This window comes from Prionailurus bengalensis, chromosome D3 (assembly GCF_016509475.1).
Source record: "Prionailurus bengalensis isolate Pbe53 chromosome D3, Fcat_Pben_1.1_paternal_pri, whole genome shotgun sequence".
NCBI classification, from domain to species: domain Eukaryota; kingdom Metazoa; phylum Chordata; class Mammalia; order Carnivora; family Felidae; genus Prionailurus; species Prionailurus bengalensis.
Window position 1 is genome coordinate 73,213,005 of NC_057356.1, and position 24,395 is coordinate 73,237,399.

Genomic DNA, 24,395 nt, shown 5'->3' on the forward strand with positions numbered 1-24,395 from the left:
ACAGTGGCCTACACTTAAGGGAGATGCCAGTAATCCCTTATAAGAACTTCAAGGCCTAGCAATGTTAATTTATCACCTATGATCTGCTCACTGCCCCTCTTCACTCCCAACTATATCCACTAGAAAGATACCAGAAGAAACTCCATGCCAACAAGTGCTTAATACACTGATGAAGAGGACACTAGCATCTTTGGGAAAAATTTTAGTTACTTTCTCTATAAGACCAGGAATAAAGAATGAGAGATCTCTGTTTTCAGTGTGGATGGAGAGATTCTACAAAGAACCCAAGGGGCAGTTCTTACCATATAGTATGCTCTATCAGGAGCTGGTAATCAGAATGATCCTACCACAGGAGTCCTGAGGACATAAATCAGTCAGTCCTGAGGACATAAATAAGTCAGTCCACTACAGGACTACTTTCAATAACTGAAAAAATCCCCAATTTCTTCAACAAAGTCCTAACTTGAGATAGAGCAAGTGAGTTGGTCCCTCATATCTTCTGCCAAGGCTTTGCTTCTTCTCTTGCTTCTAAACAGTGGTTATTAGCTTTGTCAGCTACATTTTCCTTTAGAATATGGTAAATAGACTCTCTCCTCACAAAAAATGCATAACAGAAAATGCTGCACTTAGTTCAAAGGTTCCTGGAGGGCCTCCTGAAGCATGGACTCTTAGACTGGACACCTGCCTCTCTACTGGTTCTCTCTTGGCCACTTTTATCCATTAAAGGAAAAATAACAATAATGATAGTGTTCCTTGGTCATGCATTCTCTTTTGAATATTTTCCTCTCCTCTACCTCTCATTCAATCTCCATAAAAGTAGTCTAAGTGGGGCGCCTGGGTGGCGCAGTCGGTTAAGCGTCCGACTTCAGCCAGGTCACGATCTCGCGGTCCGGGAGTTTGAGCCCCGCGTCAGGCTCTGGGCTGATGGCTCAGAGCCTGGAGCCTGTTTCTGATTCTGTGTCTCCCTCTCTCTCTGTCCCTCCCCCGTTCATGCACTGTCTCTCTCTGTCCCAAAAATAAATAAACGTTGAAAAAAAAAAAAAGTAGTCTAAGCATTTTTATGATTAGAGGGGTAAAAATATATACTGTACATACATGTTTGTAAATGCACAGAAGTTCTGGAAGGACACATGACAAAACTAACAGCAGTTTCCTCTCAGGAAGAGGACTGCACATGAGAGACTGTAGAGGGAGGGAAGGGAGGCTTTTTTTATCAACTATCCTTTCACCCTGTGTACAAATTACCCAATCAAATAATAAATCAAAATTGTAAAACCTTTAAAACAGCAGGATACATTTTGCTTCTAATTTCTCATTTCCCAGAAACTTTCTGGCATTCTAAGAAAGACTTCTGGTCCCTCATAACTGGTCACCAGACGCCTTCTAACTTGGAAATCCAATGGATACTACAAAGTAAATTTTCTTTCCTAGGCTTTTATAACACAATTTCTTGATTCTCCTACTACTTTTCTGGAAGTTCCTTCTTACTCTCCATGAAACTAATTTATTCACTTATTCACTACCAATGGTGTGACAAGGTAATTTTCTTCTATTTGCCCCTTGTTAGGCGATCCTAGTAAGTTATGACAAACCACAATGACAGGAGTTCTCAAAGCATGACCTGGGAGTTCCTGGGGCTGCACCAGATCCTTTCAGAAGTCCAAGTAACAAAACTATTGCAACTCAGTCTTCCTCACCCCATCCCCAAACTCGATCTTCTTCCCCTATTCTTTACCGACCTCCACCCCAGTGACTCAAGCCAGAACCGTAGCTTGAACCAGAACCATCAATGGTTCTGTCTCTCTACAATCATCAGTACTTAAATGTACTTATATCTCTTGATTGACTCTAACACCTTTCCATACCTCCTGCTACAGCATTAGTTCAAGCCATCATTACTTTTCTAGACTACAACAGCCTAAACCACTATCCCTACTTCCAGTTTCATCTTTTCCCAAATTCATTCTCCCCCTGTACCCATTCTGTCCAGTACCCAATCCGATTCCCACCATCACCACCTGTTCACTTGTGCTTCTCAAACTGCAGATACTGCCCCCAAGATGTATTAGCTCTCTACAAGAATTTTATTATTTTGTTGAGGATAAGTAAAACAAGCACATTCTAGATCATTTGGTTACATACCTAGGATACAGCCATACAGAATCCAAGGTCATGTTGATAAAATCACAAGCACACTACCATAAACCAACATAATTCATGAAAAATGAATAATGGCAGACTTACACAATTGATTCCACTCAAGACAATCTAATGTTGTTTATTTCCAAATTATCAAATTTGTGTGACTAGAGAAATGTGATGAAAGAACTGAGTCTTTCCAAGGTAAGCACACCCAGCCAACCTAAAAAGTAACTTGTTCTATACCATATTCACATTGTAAGCATTTTATAAAAATACATCATATGGCACATTCATGTTGGGGAACTTGGACTTTATTAGTTTTGTTGCTTTAATTTATACACACTTTAGTGTTAAGAGCCAGAACCACAGGAATTCAGTTTAATGTTCACACATCTGAAACACTGAAGTAAAAGGAATTTCTAGCAACAAAACCCAACTACTGGAGTTCCCAAAACATATTTTGTGCACAGAACCACTGTGCTCTTTTTATCCAATCCTAGTTTTTCCAATTACTTTTTTAAAGAAACTTACCCTTTCAAGAACTAAAAATCAGTTATTCAGTCTCACTAGCCATATTCCAACTACTCACTGGCCAGCCACATGTGGCTAGTGGCTACGACATTTCCATCATTACCTAACTGTAACTTCTCCCTTTGAGTAAGCATTGAGAAAGCTATTCCTCCCTTCAAACTCTGTTTTGATGACTTCCAAATCTTCGTTTAGTCTTTTTCTATTAACTTAATGGAGTACCTTCAGCAACCACTTGATAGCTCTACTTTATCAGCTAGAAAGACAGAACTAGTGACTGGAAAAAATTACGGTAGTACCAAATCAGTAAGGTACAATGTAATAGGGAATGGAAAAGATTTTCAGGGTAAGGTTAAGATTGTGATTGAGACAAGCAAGAACAGCTACTGCAAAAATAGTAGTAAATACAAAAGACAATGCCCACTCCATTGTACCCACTCATCCTAAAATGATTACCACTTTGCAAACATCTTCAAAAGATATCTTCCCAACCATACCTGAAGTATTAGCACTCAGTAAACGCACTTTTGATATGGAAAATATATTAAGATCTCAGTATATAATCGGTCATTATGAACTGCAATTTAACCTGCTTCAAAGTTTATTTTGTTAATAACATTTCAAATACTTTCAAGGGTTTTTAAAAACCTCAAAAAACAACACAATTAATAACGTACTTCAGCCAAGTTTATAACTATACAGCAAAACTACCTAACATTCCTGTTTATTTCCCAGCATTCTCTATACCATATTATTTTTTAAAAAGATGTAATACATTATTAGCCACAAATACACTTTCTGCTTTATAGAGATATTCAGTGTTGGCATGACTCCAAAAGAAAGCCTATTTTTAAAACTGCAAAACTCAATTTTCTGAATGCTTAATTAAAAGAAAATCAGGTGCAAAAGTAAGACTATGCCCCCCAAAATTCAAATAGAAACTTCAGAAAACAATGACAATGAAAAGTACTTCCAAAATAATGTACGGCATATTAATTTATTCAATGTTTATGACCACTATAAACTTCCGGAATGAGGTGAATATTAAATCAAATAAACATGAAGCAAACATTTATTAAGTACCTACCGTGTACTAGGCTTTGGACTACCTATACAAAAAAAAAAAAAAAAAAAAAAAAAGAAAAAGAAAGAAAAAGACAGTCCCTGCCCTCATGGAGCTCACAGTCTAGTTGAAGCAGACAAACAATCACAAATACAATGGCAAAGCACCAGGGAGGCATTATGGAAGAAGGGACTGGTCCTGCCTGATGAATGCAGGGGCGGGCTTCACAGAGGTGGAGACAATGGAGCTGGGCCTTGGATGAGCAGGAGTTCACCAGATGGAGGGGAAGGGGGGAAGCGCATTCCAAGCAGAGGAAACAGCACATGCGCAAGCAGAATCTCGAAAGCACATGCCATGGTGCAGGAGGATGAGCAGTCCAGCGCAGCTAGAGCATAAAGGTGCACACAAACTAAAGAGACGAATTAGTTTTTGGTTTTTAGTGAATTGTAACTATCAGGTATAAATCTTCATATTACACTTACTGTAGCTTAACTGTGATTCTGATAACAATAGGGCAGTTTGAAAATATTCCATTCATTTCACAAATATTTGAGCCCTTTTGACAGGTACCCAGCAATGTGGTTAGAGTTGTTTTAGTTTTTTTAAAGCAGTTTTAGAAAAATAAATCTTAATACTCCTCTGTACATTCAAGCAGCAAAATTAACCCAGAATAAAGGTTCTCTTAAGCTGAATCACAGAGCTTCACCTATACACACTACACTCACTTTTGGTAATCTGAGTTCCCTGTACTACCACTATCTTTTTTACCCTTAACACTTTTGTAACTATCAACCCAAAGTAACCCCACAATTAAGCAATAGAGAAAGCAATTTCAGCTTTCCCTTCCCATTCTGCCTATCTAAACATGGTACTTGACAATGCCCCTATGGACATCAATGCATGGTGACCAATGCAACAGATGAGGAAATAATGCACTCTGACCCCCATACCAGTTTTTGGAAATTATTAAAAACAAACTATTCGGCTGAATTCTGAATAAAGAGAGCTACGAAGCAGAGACCCATAGCCTTTCAGGAAAAGTAAAAAGGTACAGAGGAAGAGATCTTCGGTCAAAGAGTTTCCCACACTGGCCACCAAGCAACACTGTTCACCGAGGAAGCTTGGAGCTTAGGAGGGTGCGATGCGGAAAAGAAAGGAACTCACATGGGTCAAACACTTTATTAGGGTTTTCATATTAATTCCTATTTACTCCTCACAGTAATGCTAAGGGAAAGAGTGCACTACCTTACTTTCACAAATGAGAAATCTGAGGCCATGCGAAGTTAAAAGAGTCACCCCATGACTGCCTGAGCTAATAAGTGGCAGAGCCTGCCTGGTTCCAAAGCCTGTCTCATTCTACACACCGCCTCGGGGTTCCTACAGTGAATGCTAGAGTCCCAAGTGGCATGCGACTGACTGTAGGGTTATATATACCCTGGAAGAAAAGCCCTTGCTTTTCCCTCCACTATGTTCACAGTCAGTGTGAGACGATAGTGGTGGCAATACACATACATGTATCTCTGAAGTTTAGAGGAAGAAAAATTGTGACAAAATGGTTACGTAAGATTAGCCGCCCTTGGGGCGGGGGTGGGGAGGGAAGCTTTCTTAGCAAAGATATTGGATGCTGTAATGCAATTAAATTAGCATAATAACTCAAACGCTACTTGTTTAAATTCCTACACAATAAACCATCAAACAAGCAGCTCAATAAAAATAAGAGCTAATGGAAAAAAATCCAATCATCCTATCCGGATGAGAATATTATTGCTACAAGTCCTTCTCCTCCACAACATCAAAAGTCAAAATAAAAACTACCCTTTCTCAAATCCTAATCCCAAAAATTGAAAGGTAAGCATAAACTATGTGGTAAGGATACCTGCCACATTAAAATTTTGCCTCTCTTTGGGCAACAGCAACTATTTTAAGAAAAAAAAATGAGACAATTAACATCAACACAGAAATCTTTTGTAAAAAGTCCCAATGGGCCAAAAATGTGATGTTTGAGAGATACTGAAATATTGTTTTCAACTGTGCACAATTTACTTATGCAAAGTACTGCCAACTACCATAAATTAATCAGATTTATAAGTCAAAATGCTTTGCCAGGGCAGGGTAGACTAAGACATTCAGACACAGCCAAAATTCTAGTGACATAATTACAATGTAAGATACTTTGTGGAAAGCTTTTGAAATAGGATACATATGCTCTAAGTAAATTAACCAACCTTATTTTGATTGAGAGGATCATTCCGCAGTCTCTGTTTGTTCTTCTGTAATTTACTAGGCATCATCTTTCCAGTTCTGAAGTCAAAACTGCTGAGGTCAACAGTATTTCCCAGGTACCTTGCCAACTGAGGTTTGCTTCTGAACTTCTTACCACTTGGACTAGAAGAAAGATAACATCAATTGTACAAAAGATAACAGTACTTAGATCTCCAGGCATCTTCTTTTCTCTCCCAATATGTTTATTTTTTTCAAAGAAATGGTAAAGTTTTAAAGGAACTTTACAACTTCCCTGTAAGAAGAGATAACGCTTCATCTAGTATTACACTCCACTAGGTACACCGCTGGAGTAACATCTGCAGATGTTACTGCAGATTATCCCACTGGTCACTCACTCCAGAGCCACTGACAGAATCCGGGTACAAACTGCATGCAGAGCACAATACACATGCCGCAAAGGTCTTCAACATTACAAACTACTTCTAAACTGACTTTTGAAATGCTTTTTCTTGTAAGTATTACATATACACAATGTCAGCAGTAATCAGAACTTCAGAACACATTCTTCTGAAGTCAACAATCCTTGTTAAAAACACACATACAAAAAAAACAAACAAACAAAAAAGCAGAAAACACTTGGAATCCATATACTCTTTGGGCTACCCATCTGAACTCACAACATTACAATAGAAAAAAGATATATTGAATTCTGATAGTATTTAAATGCTCCCTAAAAGGAGGAAACTGAGGCAAACATTTGCAAATGGTGTGAACATTGTTGACATGAACTTTTTTACCCAAACTCCTACCTCGGAGAAGCTTATCAAGAATAACTTCTCAGGTCGCCTGGGTGGCTCAGTCGGTTAAGCATCCAACTCTTGATTTTGGCTCAGGTCATGATCTCACAGTTCATGAGTTCAAGCCTCACATAGGGCTCGCACTGTCAGCACAGAGCCCGTTTGGGATTCTCTCTCTCCTTCTACCTCGCTCGCTCGCTCTCTCTCTCTCTCTCTCTCTCTCTCAAAATTAAAAAAAAAAAAAAGGATAACTTCTCCTAAGAAAATATTATCAAAGCTGGAAAATTATAAAAGTGCCAAAATTATATAAAAAGCTAAACTAAACTAGTGTTTCCTAAAAAAGTTTTTTGCTGTGTGGCATTGATCTAGAAGAAAAATTTTATAGGAAAAATGCCCCAGTTTTACCTAATAAATTTTCTGAGCCAAACGTGCTAAAATCAACTATTAAAGTCAGCATAGATAGGTTACCAGAAGAGAACTGTAAGAATTCTAAATTATTTCTCAAAAAAAGCCAACATGTCCTATTTAGAACTTAACCTTGCACTAACAGACCACAATAAAAGAAAAATAATTGAACAGGAAAACAAAAGGGAATTTTGCGTGGGAAACCAAGCTACAAAATACTGCCCTGGAAGAGCAAAACTTTTCTCTGGGTCAAATCCAAACCAAAACAACACGCCGCACTTTGTCACAAATTCTGTGCCACCACTCACTTCAAGACAAATGAAGATCATATCGGCATTTTTTTTCGACAATCACAGAATTCAAGTATTCTTGAAACACAATTCAAGTTATAAAATTCAGCCTACCGATGGAGGTTAACAACCAGTAACAACTAGGACATAACGGAGTAGAACAAACTCAGACAACAACTAGAACACAGGAGAGGAAAGAATACAGGATTACGCAGAAGTAAACCTCCACTCTCATTCTAACCAGATTTCCAAATATGCTCAGTATGACAAACAAACTGCACATAATCCTCAAGATGGTTCAAAACTTGAGCCATCTCTGCCCACCACAAACTTGCACCCCAAACCCCATCTCATATCGTCCTCTGTTGTGGCCCCACTGCCGTCCACCTAGCGCCTAATCTACCAAACTAGAAAGCCACTTGAAGATGCTTCGGTGCCCCACCCCTCAGCCACACATCTGACACCAAGTGCTAAATGTTCAGGCTCCTCAATGCCGACAAAAATAGCTTCATCTCCCCAGGAACACATCAAAGACCTTCCATTTGTTTATAGTTATTTTCAAAAGTCCGTTTCTCCACCAGCCTTGGTACCCCATGTTCCAAACTCAGTGTCACCAGAAATACGCCATGTACCTTTGACTTTTAGCCATGTCTTTCCAGATGGAAGCATGAACATAGGCAATATCCTGCCTGTCGTAAGATTATTAAAGCCTCCAAGCCCAAGTAAAATGTCACCTCTTCTGTGAAGCTGTGATCCTCCAAACCCAGTTAGAAATAAATCTACTATATCTCTGCAATTCTACTTCATTACAAAAATCTCTATGTATTTCCTTGATGATTCAAACAACCAGAAATTGCAATGCCATTTTTTAAAACTCTCAAACATGAATTAACATATATGAACACTGAACAAAGTAACTTTCTCACAACAAAATACTTTATCAGTTGAATAGTAAAGAACATAAGTTTCATTTGCAGACACAATAAAATGGTAAGTTCTATACTTATGTAAGTTATATTGCATGGACTCTTAAAATCAAACCAGAAAATATTTTCATGATTAATCTATTACACTACATAAGAAATAAAGAATTAAAGACCCCAATTAATTTGAAAACTTGGTAAAGATTATTCCATTATGTCACTTATACAACTACAATGAAGATTAAGCTAGAATAGCCATTTAGTCCTTATAATCAGAAATTCCAGTTACGGTCAACAAGATTCTGATAACCTATTTGATATACCTCAAATATGAATAAAAACCTCTCTACAAAATGATAGTTCTCAATCAGACTTCCATCTAATAAGACATCTTATTAGTGCAATAAAAGCTGAGCTTAAAGTGGACTTAGTTTCAACAGACTAATGCTCCAGAAAATGAAAATACTAAGGTAGTAACTTCTACCAAAAAGATAAGCACTATTATTTTTAAGGATACAGCTTACAGACAAACAGAAAATCATTTTTTAAGAAATCAATTTACTAAATTCACAAATTAGCCCTGCAATGAGTAGTTTCTCATGAAACGGTGGAAATGCCAGCTATCTACTGCAGTTGAACACATACTAGAGCGTCAGTATAACATCACTCTAGAACAAAACTCATTAGAAATCAGTTTTAGACACTCCTCCCCAAATTAAGGAAATCTAACTACGTAAGAACTCAAGTAATGTGACTGCATAGCTTATAATCTAGATTAGCAATTTAATATGGTTTAAATAGTTCCTATGTCTACTGATTTTAAAAATCAAATGGAGGGGCGCCTGGGTGGCGCAGTCGGTTAAGCGTCCGACTTCAGCCAGGTCACGATCTCGCGGTCCGTGAGTTCGAGCCCCGCGTCAGGCTCTGGGCTGATGGCTCGGAGCCTGGAGCCTGTTTCCGATTCTGTGTCTCCCTCTCTCTCTGCCCCTCCCCCGTTCATGCTCTGTCTCTCTCTGTCCCAAAAATAAATAAAAATGTTGAAAAAAAAAATTTTTTTTAATCAAATGGAAGCTGTGAAAGGCCTGACATATTCTACCGATAAACTAAATTAGCAATGAAGAAAGTGGAAATCAAGTCTTAGCTATGAACATATCCCAAAAAAGGTAGACCATTAACTGGTACTCTATCGGTTATTCATACAAATCACTATCCCCAGTCATAAAGACGGAATTCTATGCGGCATCTACGCGGGATAGCTACAAGTACTGGTCATACACACGGCTGCCTTCAGAACAGTGGTACAAGCCGTTCTCTGTAACTGCTATAGCTTGTGCTTATTAGTGTTTTAGGGAAGTCAACCTGGCTGCCCCAGGAGATTATAAACCAGGGACCTTCCTCTGCACAAGATGAAGGCAAGCATATAGAAAGGCAAAGGCCAAGGGAATGGTTAAGTAAGAATTCTTCCCATCAGGTACAGAAATATGTGGATAGCACCGACATGACCCTGAAAGTGGTGGAGGAAATAATGCTAGATGAACAAAAAAAACTACCCAGAATGACTAAGTCATCATCGGTCTGCCCTCTAAGATGGCTGCAGTAAGTAGGTCGCAATCTCACACACCAGGGATTAGCATGACTAAGCTTTTATTCTAAAAGCAGCAAACTATAACCTAGGAACATTCTAGTAGACTAGTGAAGGATATTAGTCATTTTCAGCTTTCTCTAACCAAAGCGATTACTTCTAATCCCAGTAATGAAATACTAATATTTCACTTTCAACCACACAAAAAAATTCCCTACCAACTGTCCCCTAGATATGCCCACCCAGAACCAACTTGTGGTCTCACCTTTAACTTCTCCTACCCTCCAAATACCCTAAATAATGATTAAATGAAAATCAAAGATGTGAGAGTTTTAATTTCAGATGAGGACATTTCATCTATGCCTTTGCTAGCTTTCATTTTAATTAAACTGTTTAAAGCACCTACGTGTAACACCGCCTTAGAGGTTTCTAACTACAGATTATCAAAAAGAAACAAATTTTATTAGCATCTGACTTTCCACTCTAAAAAAATTTCACTGAGATAACAGAAACTACTTTAATTCTGGTCACCTTAGTTTAGTAGTATTCCCATTTTATCGCTCTGTATACTCACCTGTGATCATCATTCCCTGAGCTACCTGACGATAGCACACCCTGCCAGTCTCCACAGAAAAAGCAACTCTTCTGAAGACCTGCTGCTGGCCTGTGCAACTGCACCCTGAAAACACTCCTCTGGTGGAGCAGAACATATGTGTTCATGTTACTTTGGTAGCATGGATCATCATGATGTTCAGTCGAACAGGATGAGGAGCCCAGAGTCTGAGCAAACACCAGTATACCTCCGAACCAGTTTCTAACAGGATGAACTGTGGAGGTGGCAGTAATCAGAGCACAATAAGGAGAGCTGGCCTATGAGCGACAAGGAGCACTGTGGACAGCAGATGGTCAGCTACACGGCTGAAGAGCATGTTCAGGAGGGCATCACTCTCCAACAGTACTTTGTGAGGCATGAGAAAAACCTCCATACTAAAAATTCCCTAAGCTACAGCCCTGGAAAAGTTTGAGATCAAAAAAACATCAACTTCCTTTGTTTTATACCTCTTTAAATGTTAAAGCTTATTTGTCAGTTACAGAGTAAGTACCGAAAAAAAAAGACTTCTCTGACTTTAACAACTGTCTCCACAAGTCAAATTTTGGTTGAGACTAAGATCTGAAATCAAAATTATCTTGTACTTCGGTACAAAATATATAATCAGAAAACTGTCAAATCAATTAATTCAAATAACGTATACCATTGCTTCAAAGCTGTAGGACATACACACAGAGAAATCTACCTACAAGTCAGCTCCCAAACCCCCTTTTTTAGTTCCTTTCCTCCCACCTTCACATGCGGGCCTTTCCTAAAGTGAACCATCTTCAGCCCTCGTCTGCAGTTTGTCCCCAGTACATTTTCTCTACTTGTCTTGTCTTACTTATGTCTCCCACCAGGTACTACGAAATCCAGTTCCTTTCTTTGAACCTATCCTTCCTTTCCGTTGCCATTGCCCAAATCAAGTCTTTATCACCTTGGGCCTGAATCACCAGGACAGGCTAACTGACTTTCTACTTGCTGGTCTCTGCATTCTAAACTACCCAGATTACTCTTCCTAAACACCACTCTGACCACAGTTTCAGCTGAAAAGCCTTCAATGACTTTAACCCATTAGCAAAAGGATACCAAATATCTTAGTTCTGCATTTAAGATCCTTTTTCATCTAACCTCCTCTGAACCTGTCAACCCTACTTTCCACTCCTCTTACTCAATGACCTCTGCTCCAACCATGTTAGTTTATTCCCTGTTCGAAACAGGCTGAATGGTTCCCTCTTAGGCCTTTTGCAATCATACCTGTTACCCAATCCGTAATGCAGGACTCCAACCCTGATCCTCAAGGGCCCAGAAATACCAATCCACATTATATCTCTTCCATAAAAAGCCTTCCTTCCCAGACTGAAGCAGTGGAAGGTTTCTTTCCTCTGAACCATATAGCAATTACTGCCAGTATCAGGTAAATAATCACAAACTGCCTGTTGGCATCTCTTGTATTCTGGCTTTGAAATACTGAGTTCTACATGGTTATAAAACTTCTACAAGTTTAAATCTTATCTTCACAAGCAGCATATGCAAGTAGTTATTTATGAATGAAATGATATGATGTCAGATTTGCTTCCAAATAATAAGGTTGAGTCAAGGTAGTACATTGGGGGATGGAAGAAATAAGATTAACAACTGCTGAATTGAGTACTTGGTAGTTTTTTTATATGATCCTACTTTTACATATATGTTTGAAAATTTCTATAATAAAATGTTTAAAACAAACATTAAAGTATACAAGCTGAATATATCCCCTGAAAATTTCAAAGTAATTTTTTAAAAATATGAAGTTTGGGCAAGTAAATGTGAGCATTAAAGAACTTCCTTAGCAGCTGAGGGAGAGGTAGAGAATTATTTTTAAAGTATCATTAGGGGAAAAAAAATTATTTACAGCTTGGCTGCTGGTAAAATGTGACAACATTGCACCTTTTCCCTTGGCATAAGACAACATTGCACCTTTTCCCTTGGCATAAATGTTTAAGGAATCACCAACGCAATTTTAAGTGGTATAAAAGACCTTAAGTATAATTTGAATTCCGTACCAATCATTCTCATTCCATAAACTAGCATTTATGTAACAAACAACATGCAAACAGTATATTACTGATAGCAAATTCTATTATCTCTATATCAAAGCTAGAAAAAAATAAAAGCCAGGGTGATCCACTACCTAATCTCATCCCACTGCCTAAAGGTGAGAAAGAAAAAAGGAAAAAACACTGGTTATTTTGGTTGAATTGAGGACTGGACACTTATGGAAATGTCAGAAATCAAATACATCTGGGAATTATTTCAAAATATAATGGGAAAAGGGAATTGAATATTGATGAAACAAGCTTGGCCAGGAGTTCATAATTATTAAAACTGGTTGATGAGCCCATAGGAGCTTCATTACACTTTTCTAACAATTTTTGCTCTTGCACATTTGAATTTTTCAATAAAAAATTAGATAAGTATGCCCCCCCCCCTCAAAAAAAGACTATATTTTGAAAAAAGAGGTAGGGGGCCTCTGGAATAGGCCTTTTTAAAGAAACGCATACATCACAGCATACATGTTAAAAATAATTTTAAGACATTCATCCTTGCTTTAATCTATGGATTCTTCCAGTGTAAAAAGAACTATAAAAGAACATACACACAGGGGTGCCTGAGTGGCTCAGTCAGTTGAGCGTCCAACTTCAGCTCAGGTCATGATCTCATGGTTTATGAGTTTGAGCCCTGTGTCGGGCTCTGTGCTTAACAGCTCAGAGCCTGGAGCCTGCTTCAGATTCTGTGTCTCCCTCTCTGCCCCTTCCCTGCTCATGCGCTTGCTCGCGCTCTCTCTCTCTCTCTCTCTCTCAAAAATAAGTAAACATTAAAAACAAATTTTTAAAAAGAACATATACACCTATATACACAGAGAATGGAAGGCAATATGTCAAAATATTAACACTGATTCTCTTTAGGACTACAAAGCTGATTGTCATTGCTCTCTCTACACTCCTATATTTTCCCAATTTCCACACTGAGCATGGGTCACTCTTCTAATCAGGGGAAAAAATAAAATATTTCTAAAAACCCTGATGAACATGCCCTAATCACATTTCAAAATTAAAATACTGTAAATCTCCACATGATTAACAACTGTTTACATTAGTTAATTAAGCGAAGGGAAAGAAACTACCATTTTATTGATCTGCTGACCATCTACTACATGCCAAATGCCTTACACGTACTTTCATTTAACCTAAAAAAATTCCACGAGGTAAACTTCTTACCTTTGATTTACAGTTGAGGGATCAGAGGCTTATATTATGGAAGCTTATAAATCTGTCCAAGTTAAAATAGTAAAGCAAGATGCAAGACTCAAGTCCCAATTTTCTGACTCAGAAGTTTCCATTCTTATTCTAAACCAGTGCAACACAAGTGTGGTCTACAGACAGACTTACTGGTCTTCAAATAAGTACAGAAGGGGAGAGAAAGCAGTTAGGAACTGACTAGTAAGTTTATGACTGTAGGATCTAAGAGTATAAAGTTGCAACATGTATTCTGTATAACCACTTTTACATTATATTTATTTTTTATCATAAACTACTTCCTACCAGATACTATAACAAATAACTTTACAGTTATGGCACAAAGAAATAATATATTACTTAACAGTAGATAGAAATATGTTATCCTCCCCAGATGATACAAAAACAATTTTTGATGGTAGATGTTTAAAGCAAAGGATAAAAGGATTTTTTAATATGAAAATTGTAATCAAAAGTCCTACTACAGATTCCTTCAGGTCTAAAAACCTGTATGGAATACACACACAAACACTAAACACACACAAGTCTAAAGAAAAATAAGAACAGTTACTTCAGCTATTCACTATCTGCATACCTGGTATGGTACAAGACAGGATGCTGGCTATAGCAGGAGACACAAGACACCTCTATAGTGCAGGCCTATTTACAGCCAACACTAACCAGTTTTTTAGATCATTTAGTAGAAATGTATTAACTATTTGCTTCATTCAACAAGCAATTCTTAAGAGCTTTCCGTATAGCAGGGACTATGGTGGATACTGGAGATTCAAGAATGAATCAGACTCAGCCACTCACCTTGAGGAGGTTCAGAATCTGGTGTTCGAGACTGCCAATGATTACAGCACATGTGGTAAAGTTTAACAGAATTATGCTCAAAATGCCATAGGACTTGCCCGTTTCCACTACAGGCCTCTGGGAAAGGCTTTTTTAAAGAGAGGCACACATCACTGCATACATGTTGAAAATAATTTTATAACATTCACACTTTCTTTCATCTATGAATTCGTCCAGCATAAAAAGAACAGCAAGATATATTTCAAAAATCTTCTTCCACATGTTTGTAAATAACTCATAATCATTCCTGATTGAATGATTGAACAAAGTGTTCAATTTCAAAATTTAAATTTGAGTATTTACCATTATTTACATTCAACTTATGTAATCAAGTTCCCAAACAAGTTTGAATTTATAAGGCAAGGCAAAAATCATAAGATCCATAGATATTACTAAAATTTCACTCTATTCCATACTTTTATTCTTCCTTGTGAAGTTTTAGTTTTTAGAAGTTCTGATAAAGTTAAGCAAAACTTCATTTTACAATTTGCCTAGTCATTTCTTAGTGGAAATGGCAAATAGCCATAAAAGACCAATAAACAAGGACTGCAAAGGGTATTAATACCCCAAGTCAAAAAGTAAATCCATGAAATAAGAGCTGGTGATTTATTTCTAATTCATCACACAGGTCTGAAAAGACCTCAAACACAGGAAAAAATTTATGAATTTCTATTAGTCCCACTATGGAATCTAACACACACACACACAAAAGTATCACTTCCTTTGCAAATCACCAGCTTCTGCTCGATTAATTAAAACTGCACTATGAAGATTAAATTATGACTCTATATCTCACAAATGAAATTCTAAAAGCAATTTGAAAAAAATTATCAATTTCTGTTGGACACTATTTCTAGAATATATGTGTATCAGTTCCTTTCGAGCTATGTATTTCCTCTACTACAGGTATTGTGGGTGTTTTGGCAGGTGAGACTTTGCATATCAGATTTGAAAAATCAGATGTAGGACAGATGGCAATGTTGTACCCTAACAAAAATTCCCCTAGCACAGCACAGAAAGCTGGGATGGTATGACTGAGAGAGAATTATCGGAGCACAATTTCCACCACAGCCATGTGTCTTTTATTTCCAGATCCGGCTTCAATCAGTCTATTTCAAGAGAAAAGGCTAAAAGCAAGTCAAACTTGCAATTATGCAATAAGCACTTAGTAATAAACCTTGCATTTCATTCCTTTCTCCAACTAAAGAGATTTTTTTGATTGGTCTGCAGCGCACATTTCAATCGTATCTCAACTCAAAGAAGCACACAAGCTTTTTGGAGGAAACACATAAAACTATCTCGAGCTACATTTAGACTGCAAGTTACAATTTGATTTCTTCTAGTTTTTTTCATTGTTTATTTATTTATTTATTTATTTTGAGAGAGAGACAAACAGAGGATACCAGGAAGGCTCCGTGCTGTCAGCACAGAGCCCTGACGTGGGACCGATCCCACGAACCATGAGATCATGACCTGAGCCAAAATCAAGTTAAGTCGGATGCTTAACTGACTGAGCCACCCAGGCACCCCTGATTTCTTCTAATTTAAGTAAAAGCTTTTAAAACGAAGATGACCCATAGCTTGCTCCGTAGGGAACACGCTGCCTATCTGAATATCTGAGAAACAACATGGTCAATCCTAAATTAAACATATATCAAAAGAGCAAGCAAGAAAGAAGGGGGAAACATTTCTGAACCAAATGATCACTTCTATTACCCAGAATAAAACTCCTTTAATTATGTTAATTTACCACAATTTTTCAATTTCTTTTCTCTCCATGACATAGAGCTGGAAGATCATCTTTTGGTACAATGGCTTCACTACCAAATAGGATTTAAAATTTACCCTTTGTCAAAAAAAAAAAATAAAATAACATTTACCCTTTGTCGACTTAAAGGTGCAAATATAATAGTAACTGACTACATTGTTTTAGCAGCCCACCCAGCTCCATAAAGCAGATTAAGTATGAGATGGTTCAATATTTGAGAATTACAAGTAAGGATTTTCTATGGGAGGCAGCAGAGCAGGGTGGTTAAAAGTTCTGGGGTTAAATCCCCTGCATCAGGATTCTAACTCTGCCCTTACCAGCATATTACTTAACTTCCCTGTCCCAAGTCCGCATGTGTAAAATGCAGATAATTGTACCTACAGCTAACAGGGTTATAAGGGCCCAATAAGATAATACATGTAATGCATTTAGCAAAATAATACTAATAGCTGCCAAAACTATGAGAGCTGTGACATAGAACACACATGAAATTAAGACACACAACACCCTATACTTAATAAAAAACAAACCTATAGACTCGATGAGATTCAAATGTTGATTTCTCACTTGTGTCTCTGCACTATGAGCATTTTCACTATATCTCTAAACTCCTTTCTATCCTTCTATATCCTCAACACTCAAGATGAAAATAAGAAACTGGAAAATGCTTGGACTTAATAAAATACCCCAACCAATTTCATCCCAGCACACCACCAGGTAATATAAAGCAATAGCTAAGAAAGTCATTTAAGACTTGTTTCATAAAATTTTAAGCATCACATCAATTGGTAAACACCTATTTAGTATCTAGGTGTACCTAGGGGGAAAGAAGACAGTTATGTGAGAGCGCCACAGGTTCTATGGAAATGAACATACGAGTAATACAGGAGACACCAGGTTTAACCACATGGGGAAGGCCAGAAAGAAGATATTAGGTAGGGGAAAAGCCAATCTACTGAAAGCCAAAGAGACTTAAATATTTAAGAACTATAACAATGGGGGCGCTGGGGTGGCTCAGTTGGTTGAGCGTCCGACTTCGGCTCAGGTCATGATCTCACGGTTTGTGGGTTTGAGCCCCTCATCAGGCTCTGTGCTGATAGCTCAGAACCTGGAGCCTGCTTCTGATTCTGTCTCCCTCTCTCTGCCCCTCCCCCGCTCACGCTCTGTGTCTCTCTCAAAAATAAATAAAATTAAAAAAAAAAAACTGTAACAATGGATCTCTCCCCTGGTCCATCAAGTTTTTTCCAACAAAGACTACATGGCAGAGTTGTTTTTTGTTTGCCTTTTTTTTTTTTTTAATAAAAAGTCAGAGAGAGAGAGAGAGAGAGAGAGAGAGAAGGAAAGATCTGACTGAACTCTGACATGCTCAATGATCCAGAACTCATGCCCTCAAAGCATCCTACCAGCCTTCAGTAACAAGTCAGATATACCTATACATTTTTTTAAACCTATTTGTATCTTCAGCCCATACAACTGGAGTTATTTAATGAATCATTTTCCCTAATTAGTCCTTAAACATATCTATGTATTTATTTTAGTGTACTGAAATTGAATCCTTGTATCACTCTATGTACAGGTAAAATCATATATGCACTTTACAAACAGACAAACCACAGGACCAGGAAGTGTAAGTGACAGGCTCAAGGTTGCACCAAATGGTAAGGGCAGAGTTAGAATACCAACTCCGGACCTCTTTACCCCGTGCTCTGCTGCTTTCCCTAGAGACTTCTACTTTTATCATATCACTCATGATTTTATAGACCTCTGAGTCCTCCTCTTTCCAGATCAAAGTGAAATAAATTCAGTCTCTTTTCTTGCACCAGCTCCCTATTATTATTTTAATTGTTCTCTAGTGCCACTGTATCCTTTTTTCAGAGAAGTGATCAGGTACAAATGCAACATAATTATGATACAAGAATCAAAAATATTTACTATTTTGTTCCCAATATCCAACCACATGGTATTTTATGGCAGAAGCTGTAACAGTTTACGTCCACTCCCAAGTCTTTAACTGAAATTATAACCAAAAGTCTAAAAGCTAACAAGTTTAGACTAGATAAAAATGGCATGAGTTGGCTACTAAAAAGGGTCCTATGCAGAAGAAAATAATATGTCAAAAATATCAGTCAGCAAGCGCAGGGAGCCAAAAACTAGAAATAACAGGAGCCAAGTAGACCAGTGAGAAAATTATTGTTCACATAATAGGTTCATATGATGGCAACAAACTTTTCAGAAACTATTACCAATAGATCCAGCTCTTTATCTAACCACACCTTTTTGTAAAAACACACTTTGTATGATAATGTATGAACTGCCACACACTATCAGTAATCCTGACAGAAGGCATAATTATATTGCTTAACTGGCAACTCAAGGCACGCCTTCCTGTTAGAACTCGGCAGTCTCGGGAACAACCAAAACACCATTCTACCAAAATTTGAGGCTTTCTCGATGAGCTTAATTTCAGCCCAATTAATAAGTGTAAGCCACACCCTATGTTAACAGGCACAGGTTGTTTAAATTCATCTCCCCAGAGGCAGGCTAATTCAGGAGTTAGCATTATTAGAACGTACATGAACAAATGGGTGCAGGTGTTCACACTACCAATGGGAGCGTTAACTCTTAACCCACCTATTAACACAGATGGCTGGTGTTTTGTGAGCTACTGGTTTTTAACAGGTGGGGTATATGTGGGGATGCTAATATGCAAAGCTGTGACACTTTGATAGAAAAAGAATGTGTTCACCTTCAGTATGAGTAGGTGCCCTCCATCATTTATCACTGAAAGCGGAAGTCACAGAGTAACTGCTCTGTTACAAAAACCACATCATGCTACCTGTTTCCTACTGCCTCAGAATATAACCTCTCAGCAGGGAATCAAGACTGACTGTTACAATCCTGCCAAATAACTAACATTTTGTAGGTAGTCAATAAACAATTAGATAACATTCCTTCCAACCTTTAAACACATGTGGCACAAATCTGTTCAATGTGTCTTTTCATTTTGTATAAAGTAAAAAGCAAATCATGCTGCACCGTCTAATAAAAAGACTTCAATTTTAGAAAGTAATTATCACTATCCTGGTTTCATGATTTGTCGTAAGATGAATTTGTTTGGAGGGGCAGCCAGGTGGCTCAGTCGGTTAAGCATCCGACTTCGGCTCGGGTCACGATCTCACGGTTCATGAGTTCAAGCCCCACATCAGGCTCTCTGCTGTCAGCACAGAGCCTGCTTCAGATCCTGTCACCCTCTCTCTGCCCCTCCCCCACTGGCATGCAAATGCTCTCACTCTCTCTCACAGAATAAACAAACTTCAAAAAATACAAGATGAATTTGTTTGGAAAATTCATCTTAAATTGATTAGATCAGTTTTTCTGCCATAAAATATTTATTGAGTTTGTATGAAAAAGTTAACATTGAAAAATTTACAACACATTTAAAAAAAATACTATGACCACAAATCAAAATGAGCACTACAGCAATCTGCGTTCTTGAAATAACTTTTCCAGCTACTGCAAGGAAAACAACAAAAAAACTCCTTGCAATAACCCAAAGTTAGTTTGAACAAATACGTCATCCCAAAACCAAACAAACTGTATCCCAGGAGAAATGCCATAGAGAGTGAAATTCAAAGTTTAAGATGCTCTACTGAGAATAGACTAGTCACCTATCCCTCAAGGAGTTCAATCGCAGACACAGAATATTCTTGTAAAATGTAACTGGCTACAAGACATCAACACATAGTTCACCTAAAGAAGGTAGCATACTACCTGCTTAGAAAGAAAACAAAAGTTGTTAATGGAAGAGTATGCAAGAGTGAACAACTGTGACTAGCACTAAACAAAACCAGTGAACTTGAGAGGAGTTACTGTTCCACAATAACCTTTTGTAAAATTTTTTAATGTTTATTTATTCTTGAGCGATGGAGAGAGAGCGCAAGCAGGGGAGGGGCAGAGAGAGACAAAATTGGAAGCAGGCTTCAGGCTCTGAGCTGTCAGCACAGAGCCCAATGCAGGGCTCGAACCCATGGACCAGAAGATCATGACCTGAGCCAAAGCAGGACATCCAACCGACTGAGCCACCGAGATGCCCCACCACAATAATCTTTTTAATATTACTGAAGTGAATTTAATATTTAATGATGGGGAAATATAAGATTATCACCTCTGAATGTTTTATTTTTATTTTTTTTTAACATTTATTTATTTTTGAGACAGAGAGAGACAGAGCATGAGCGGGGGAGGGTCAGAGGGAGGGAGACACAGAATCCGAAACAGACTCCAGGCTCTGAGCTGTCAGCACAGAGCCCGCACAGAGCCCGACGCGGGGCTCGAACTCACAGACCGTGAGATCGTGACCGGAGCCGAAGTCGGCCGCTTAACCGACTGAGCCACCCAGGCACCCCTATCACCTCTGAATGTTTAAAAAAAGCTTGCCATTTTATTATTTTAAGATTTCAAAATGCGTGGTCTCAGACCAAGTGACAAAATAAGTTCTCATGCAACGCCACTTTCATTTTTTACTTGAACAGGTGAAACAAATTGAAACTATTTTTCCATAGATTTGAGCAGTCATCAGGAATATGGTCATATTTACATGTTATACCACTGATGATCACATTGTGTGTGCACAAATGTATTTTTTTTTTAATTTTTTTTTCAACGTTTATTTTTGGGACAGAGAGGCAGAGCATGAACGGGGGAGGGGCAGAGAGAGAGAGGGAGACACAGAATCAGAAACAGGCTCCAGGCTCTGAGCCATCAGCCCAGAGCCTGACGTGGGGCTCGAACTCACGGACCGCGAGATCGTGACCTGGCTGAAGTCGGACGCTTAACCGACTGCGCCACCCAGGCGCCCCACAAATGTATTTTTAAGCTCTTTTAAGAGTACTCTCAATTCATAAACATTGGAGAGACAGATATAGAAAGAGAGAGAGACTGCGTACGCGTGTGTATATTCCTCCCTCCCCAACTAGGGGCAATGTATTAACCTACTTGATGAAAGTAAATCCTCCATAACATTATTCCAATGGTTAAATGGCTGACGACAACTGGCTCCAACACCCAAATATATTCCCTGAAAAATGAGTCAATCAGCCCACAAAACGGCCCTCCACACCAGTGAATATGTTTATATTCTCTTCTATAAATGGGATGGTTTATTTTTATAAGCAAATTTGTTGATAAGAAAATTCCACTGATATCAACAGCCACAGGCACTCTCCTGAGCTTACTGGATCATCCAAAGAAATGGCATGCACAGCAGAACCACAGAATTGCAAGATCACATCAGGGCAAAAACCTGAATCACTCAGACCAAGATTTCTCAACCTGATTTCTCAAACTGGTGACATTTTGGGTCAGATAATTCTTTGTTGTGGGGACCATTCTCTGCATTACAGAATATCCTGCAGCATCCCTGGTCTCTACCCACTACATGCCAGCAGCACACCCTTCCAAGGTATGACAACCAAAAATGTCCCCAGACATTGCCAAACATCCCCTGGGGGACAAATTTTGGTCTCAGAGTCTAACAACATATTACAGTGTTTCAGTTTTCAAAAGTGACTAAGTTCTGCAACACCATGAGAGTTCCAAGAAACTTCAGGCATTCCAAGTGGCTACTTTATACCAAACTTTCCTGGATCTCACAAAGTAACTGAAGCCTTATTACTGTAGATAGCTAATTCTTCCACATGTGCATGATTAAACACTCTTGTGATGATGAATCTGGGAAAGGCTGGGACAGGAGCCAACAGTGACTGGGTTTTATAGTTTCGATGAATTACACCTTCTTTTAACCCTTCTATGGACTAACCATCCTTGCCAGAGAACCTTTTTTTTTTTCCCACAAACCATTTTCCCCAACACTGTCAACCTAAGACGCCCTCCTCTGGACTCTCACCATTCAGATACTGTGCCTGACCTGTCACTGTACTGGGGTCAACTCTCACCCAAGGGCTCAGGGACCTTCCACTACCAGGCCAGCCTGTCTGTGCCAGTGCCCTCGGGCCCTGCTCTCATATTGACATCCCATGCCCAGGTCAGCTGTTGACCCTTGACCCCGGCCTGACCCCGCTGCCCCCACCCCGCCCCCAGGGCGGTACCTGAAGTAGTAGACATCGCTCTTGCCGGCACTGAGCCCAGATTTTCGGATCACTTCCTCCTTCTTCCATCCGGGGGGGAGGGCCGGGCAGTCCATCCTCTTCCCGCTCTCCGTGGCCCGGGGTCCCCTGGGCCCCGGCCCCGCGCTCCCCGACGGGAAAGGGACCGGCTCCCGCCGGGGGGCGCCGCCGCCACCGCTGCCGCCGCCGCAGCCGCCGCCGTCGCCGCCAAGGCCGCCGCCGCCACTCGGGGGACGGCCGCGGCCCCGGCCCCGGCCCCGGCCCCGTCCCCGGCCACGGCCCCGGCCCCGGCCACGGCCACAGACGCCGCCGCCCCGGCCCGCCTGCTTCCACCGCCCCCGGCCACGGCCGCCGCCCCGAGCGCCTTCCCTGCGCACGCCGCTCACCGGGGACGGGGCGAGCGCGCTGCCCTGGCCCCCCTGCTCTATGGCGGAGTCGCCGCCAGCGCCGCTGCCGCCCGCCGCGCTCTCCCCCTCCTCCTGCTCCGGGCAGCAGCGGCCTCCCCCCGGGTGCGCGCGCATCCAGCCCCCTCCCCAGCCGGCGCTGCGCTTCTTCCGTAACCGAGCCCTTGGAATCCCGGAGACCCGCCCCGCCCGCAGCGCGGCGCGCGGGGGACGCGCGCAAGCATCATAGAGCGGACGCGCACAGAGCGGCCCTCCCGCTCGGGGCGTGGCTCCGGCCGCCGCCTCTTAGGTCCTCCAAGCTCCTGGGGCGGCCATATTGTCTCCGCCTTCTCGAGGGCACGCCCCTGGCCCCACCCGCTCCGCCCCCAGCCGCGCCCTTCCGGCCCCCGCCCGCGCTTGGGTGCGCAGAGCCCGGAAGGCGGGGAGGGCCCGGAGTCTTTTGTGGAGGAATGTCAGAAGGACTGCGGTTGTTTTGTTTCCTGTAGGGTTAACCTCCCTCTCTGTATGATTTTACCTATGTTTGCTCCCCCCAATTAATGAATAACAAAATAGTTCGTTTTATATTCACTAACTAGATAATTCATTTAAAAAGGTGATAGATACCCGATACCTTCTTTCCCTCCTCCCTCTACCAAAACTTGCCAGAACGCTGATTGAAGAAGCGAGTCAAAGTGTTCCATTAGATGAATATTCCTATCCTCCAGAGTCTGACTTCTGGGTTTAGGTCCCAGGATTGATTATTCTCCTGCAACTTTATAAAGTTATAGGAAGAAAAATGACAACTTGGGACATAATTCCTCTACTTCTACGGGGTTTACCTCTAAATTCTCCTTTAAATGACCAGGATCCCTGAACCCACCTAGGTTATATTTCTAAAGATTTCTAAAGATTTTTCTAAATCTTTATTTATTTCTAAAGATTTTTTCATAATTTAAACCTCCTTGTGTAATGGCCTTTGACAATTATCAGTGGCCTTTGGCTTGGTAAATACTCTCTTATGTTGAAAGACTACCCTAACCCACTATGACAACCCTTTAGGAATCTGTGCAGAATTCATTTGGATCTGCCAACTCATCGTTCAGGATTGGGTTTAAAGAATAGTGCTAAATTGATTAAGAAAACTGATTTAAGGGTGCTTGTGTGGCTCAATTGGTTGGGAGTCCGACTTCGGCTCAGGTCCTGATCTTGTGTTCCATGAGTTTGAGCCCTGCGTTGGGCTCTGCTGACAGCTCAGAGCCTGGAGCCTCCTTCAGATTCTGTGTCTCCTTCTCTCTCTGCCCCTCCCCTGCTCGCACCCTGTCTCTCTCTCTTTCTCTCTCACACACACAAAACATAAACATTAAAAAAAAAATTTTTTTTTAATTAAAAAAAAAAAGAGGGGCGCGTGGGTGGCTCAGTCAGTTGAGCATCCTACTTTGGCTCA

At 40.0% G+C, this 24,395-nt stretch overlaps 1 protein-coding gene across 1 annotated transcript in view; it reads right to left on the reverse strand.

The window, feature by feature from the left end:
- The window catches only part of MBD2 (methyl-CpG binding domain protein 2), a 67,234-nt gene extending 44,036 nt beyond the window's left edge, over positions 1 to 23,198 (reverse strand). The window contains exons 1-2 of the mRNA XM_043558866.1: positions 22,551 to 23,198; positions 5,959 to 6,118 (exon numbers count right to left, since the gene is read on the reverse strand). Coding sequence (XP_043414801.1) covers positions 5,959 to 6,118; positions 22,551 to 23,089 — 699 coding nt within the window. The 5' untranslated portion in view covers positions 23,090 to 23,198. The remainder of the gene's footprint in view (positions 1 to 5,958; positions 6,119 to 22,550) is intronic.
- Between the last annotated feature and the right edge of the window lie 1,197 nt (positions 23,199 to 24,395).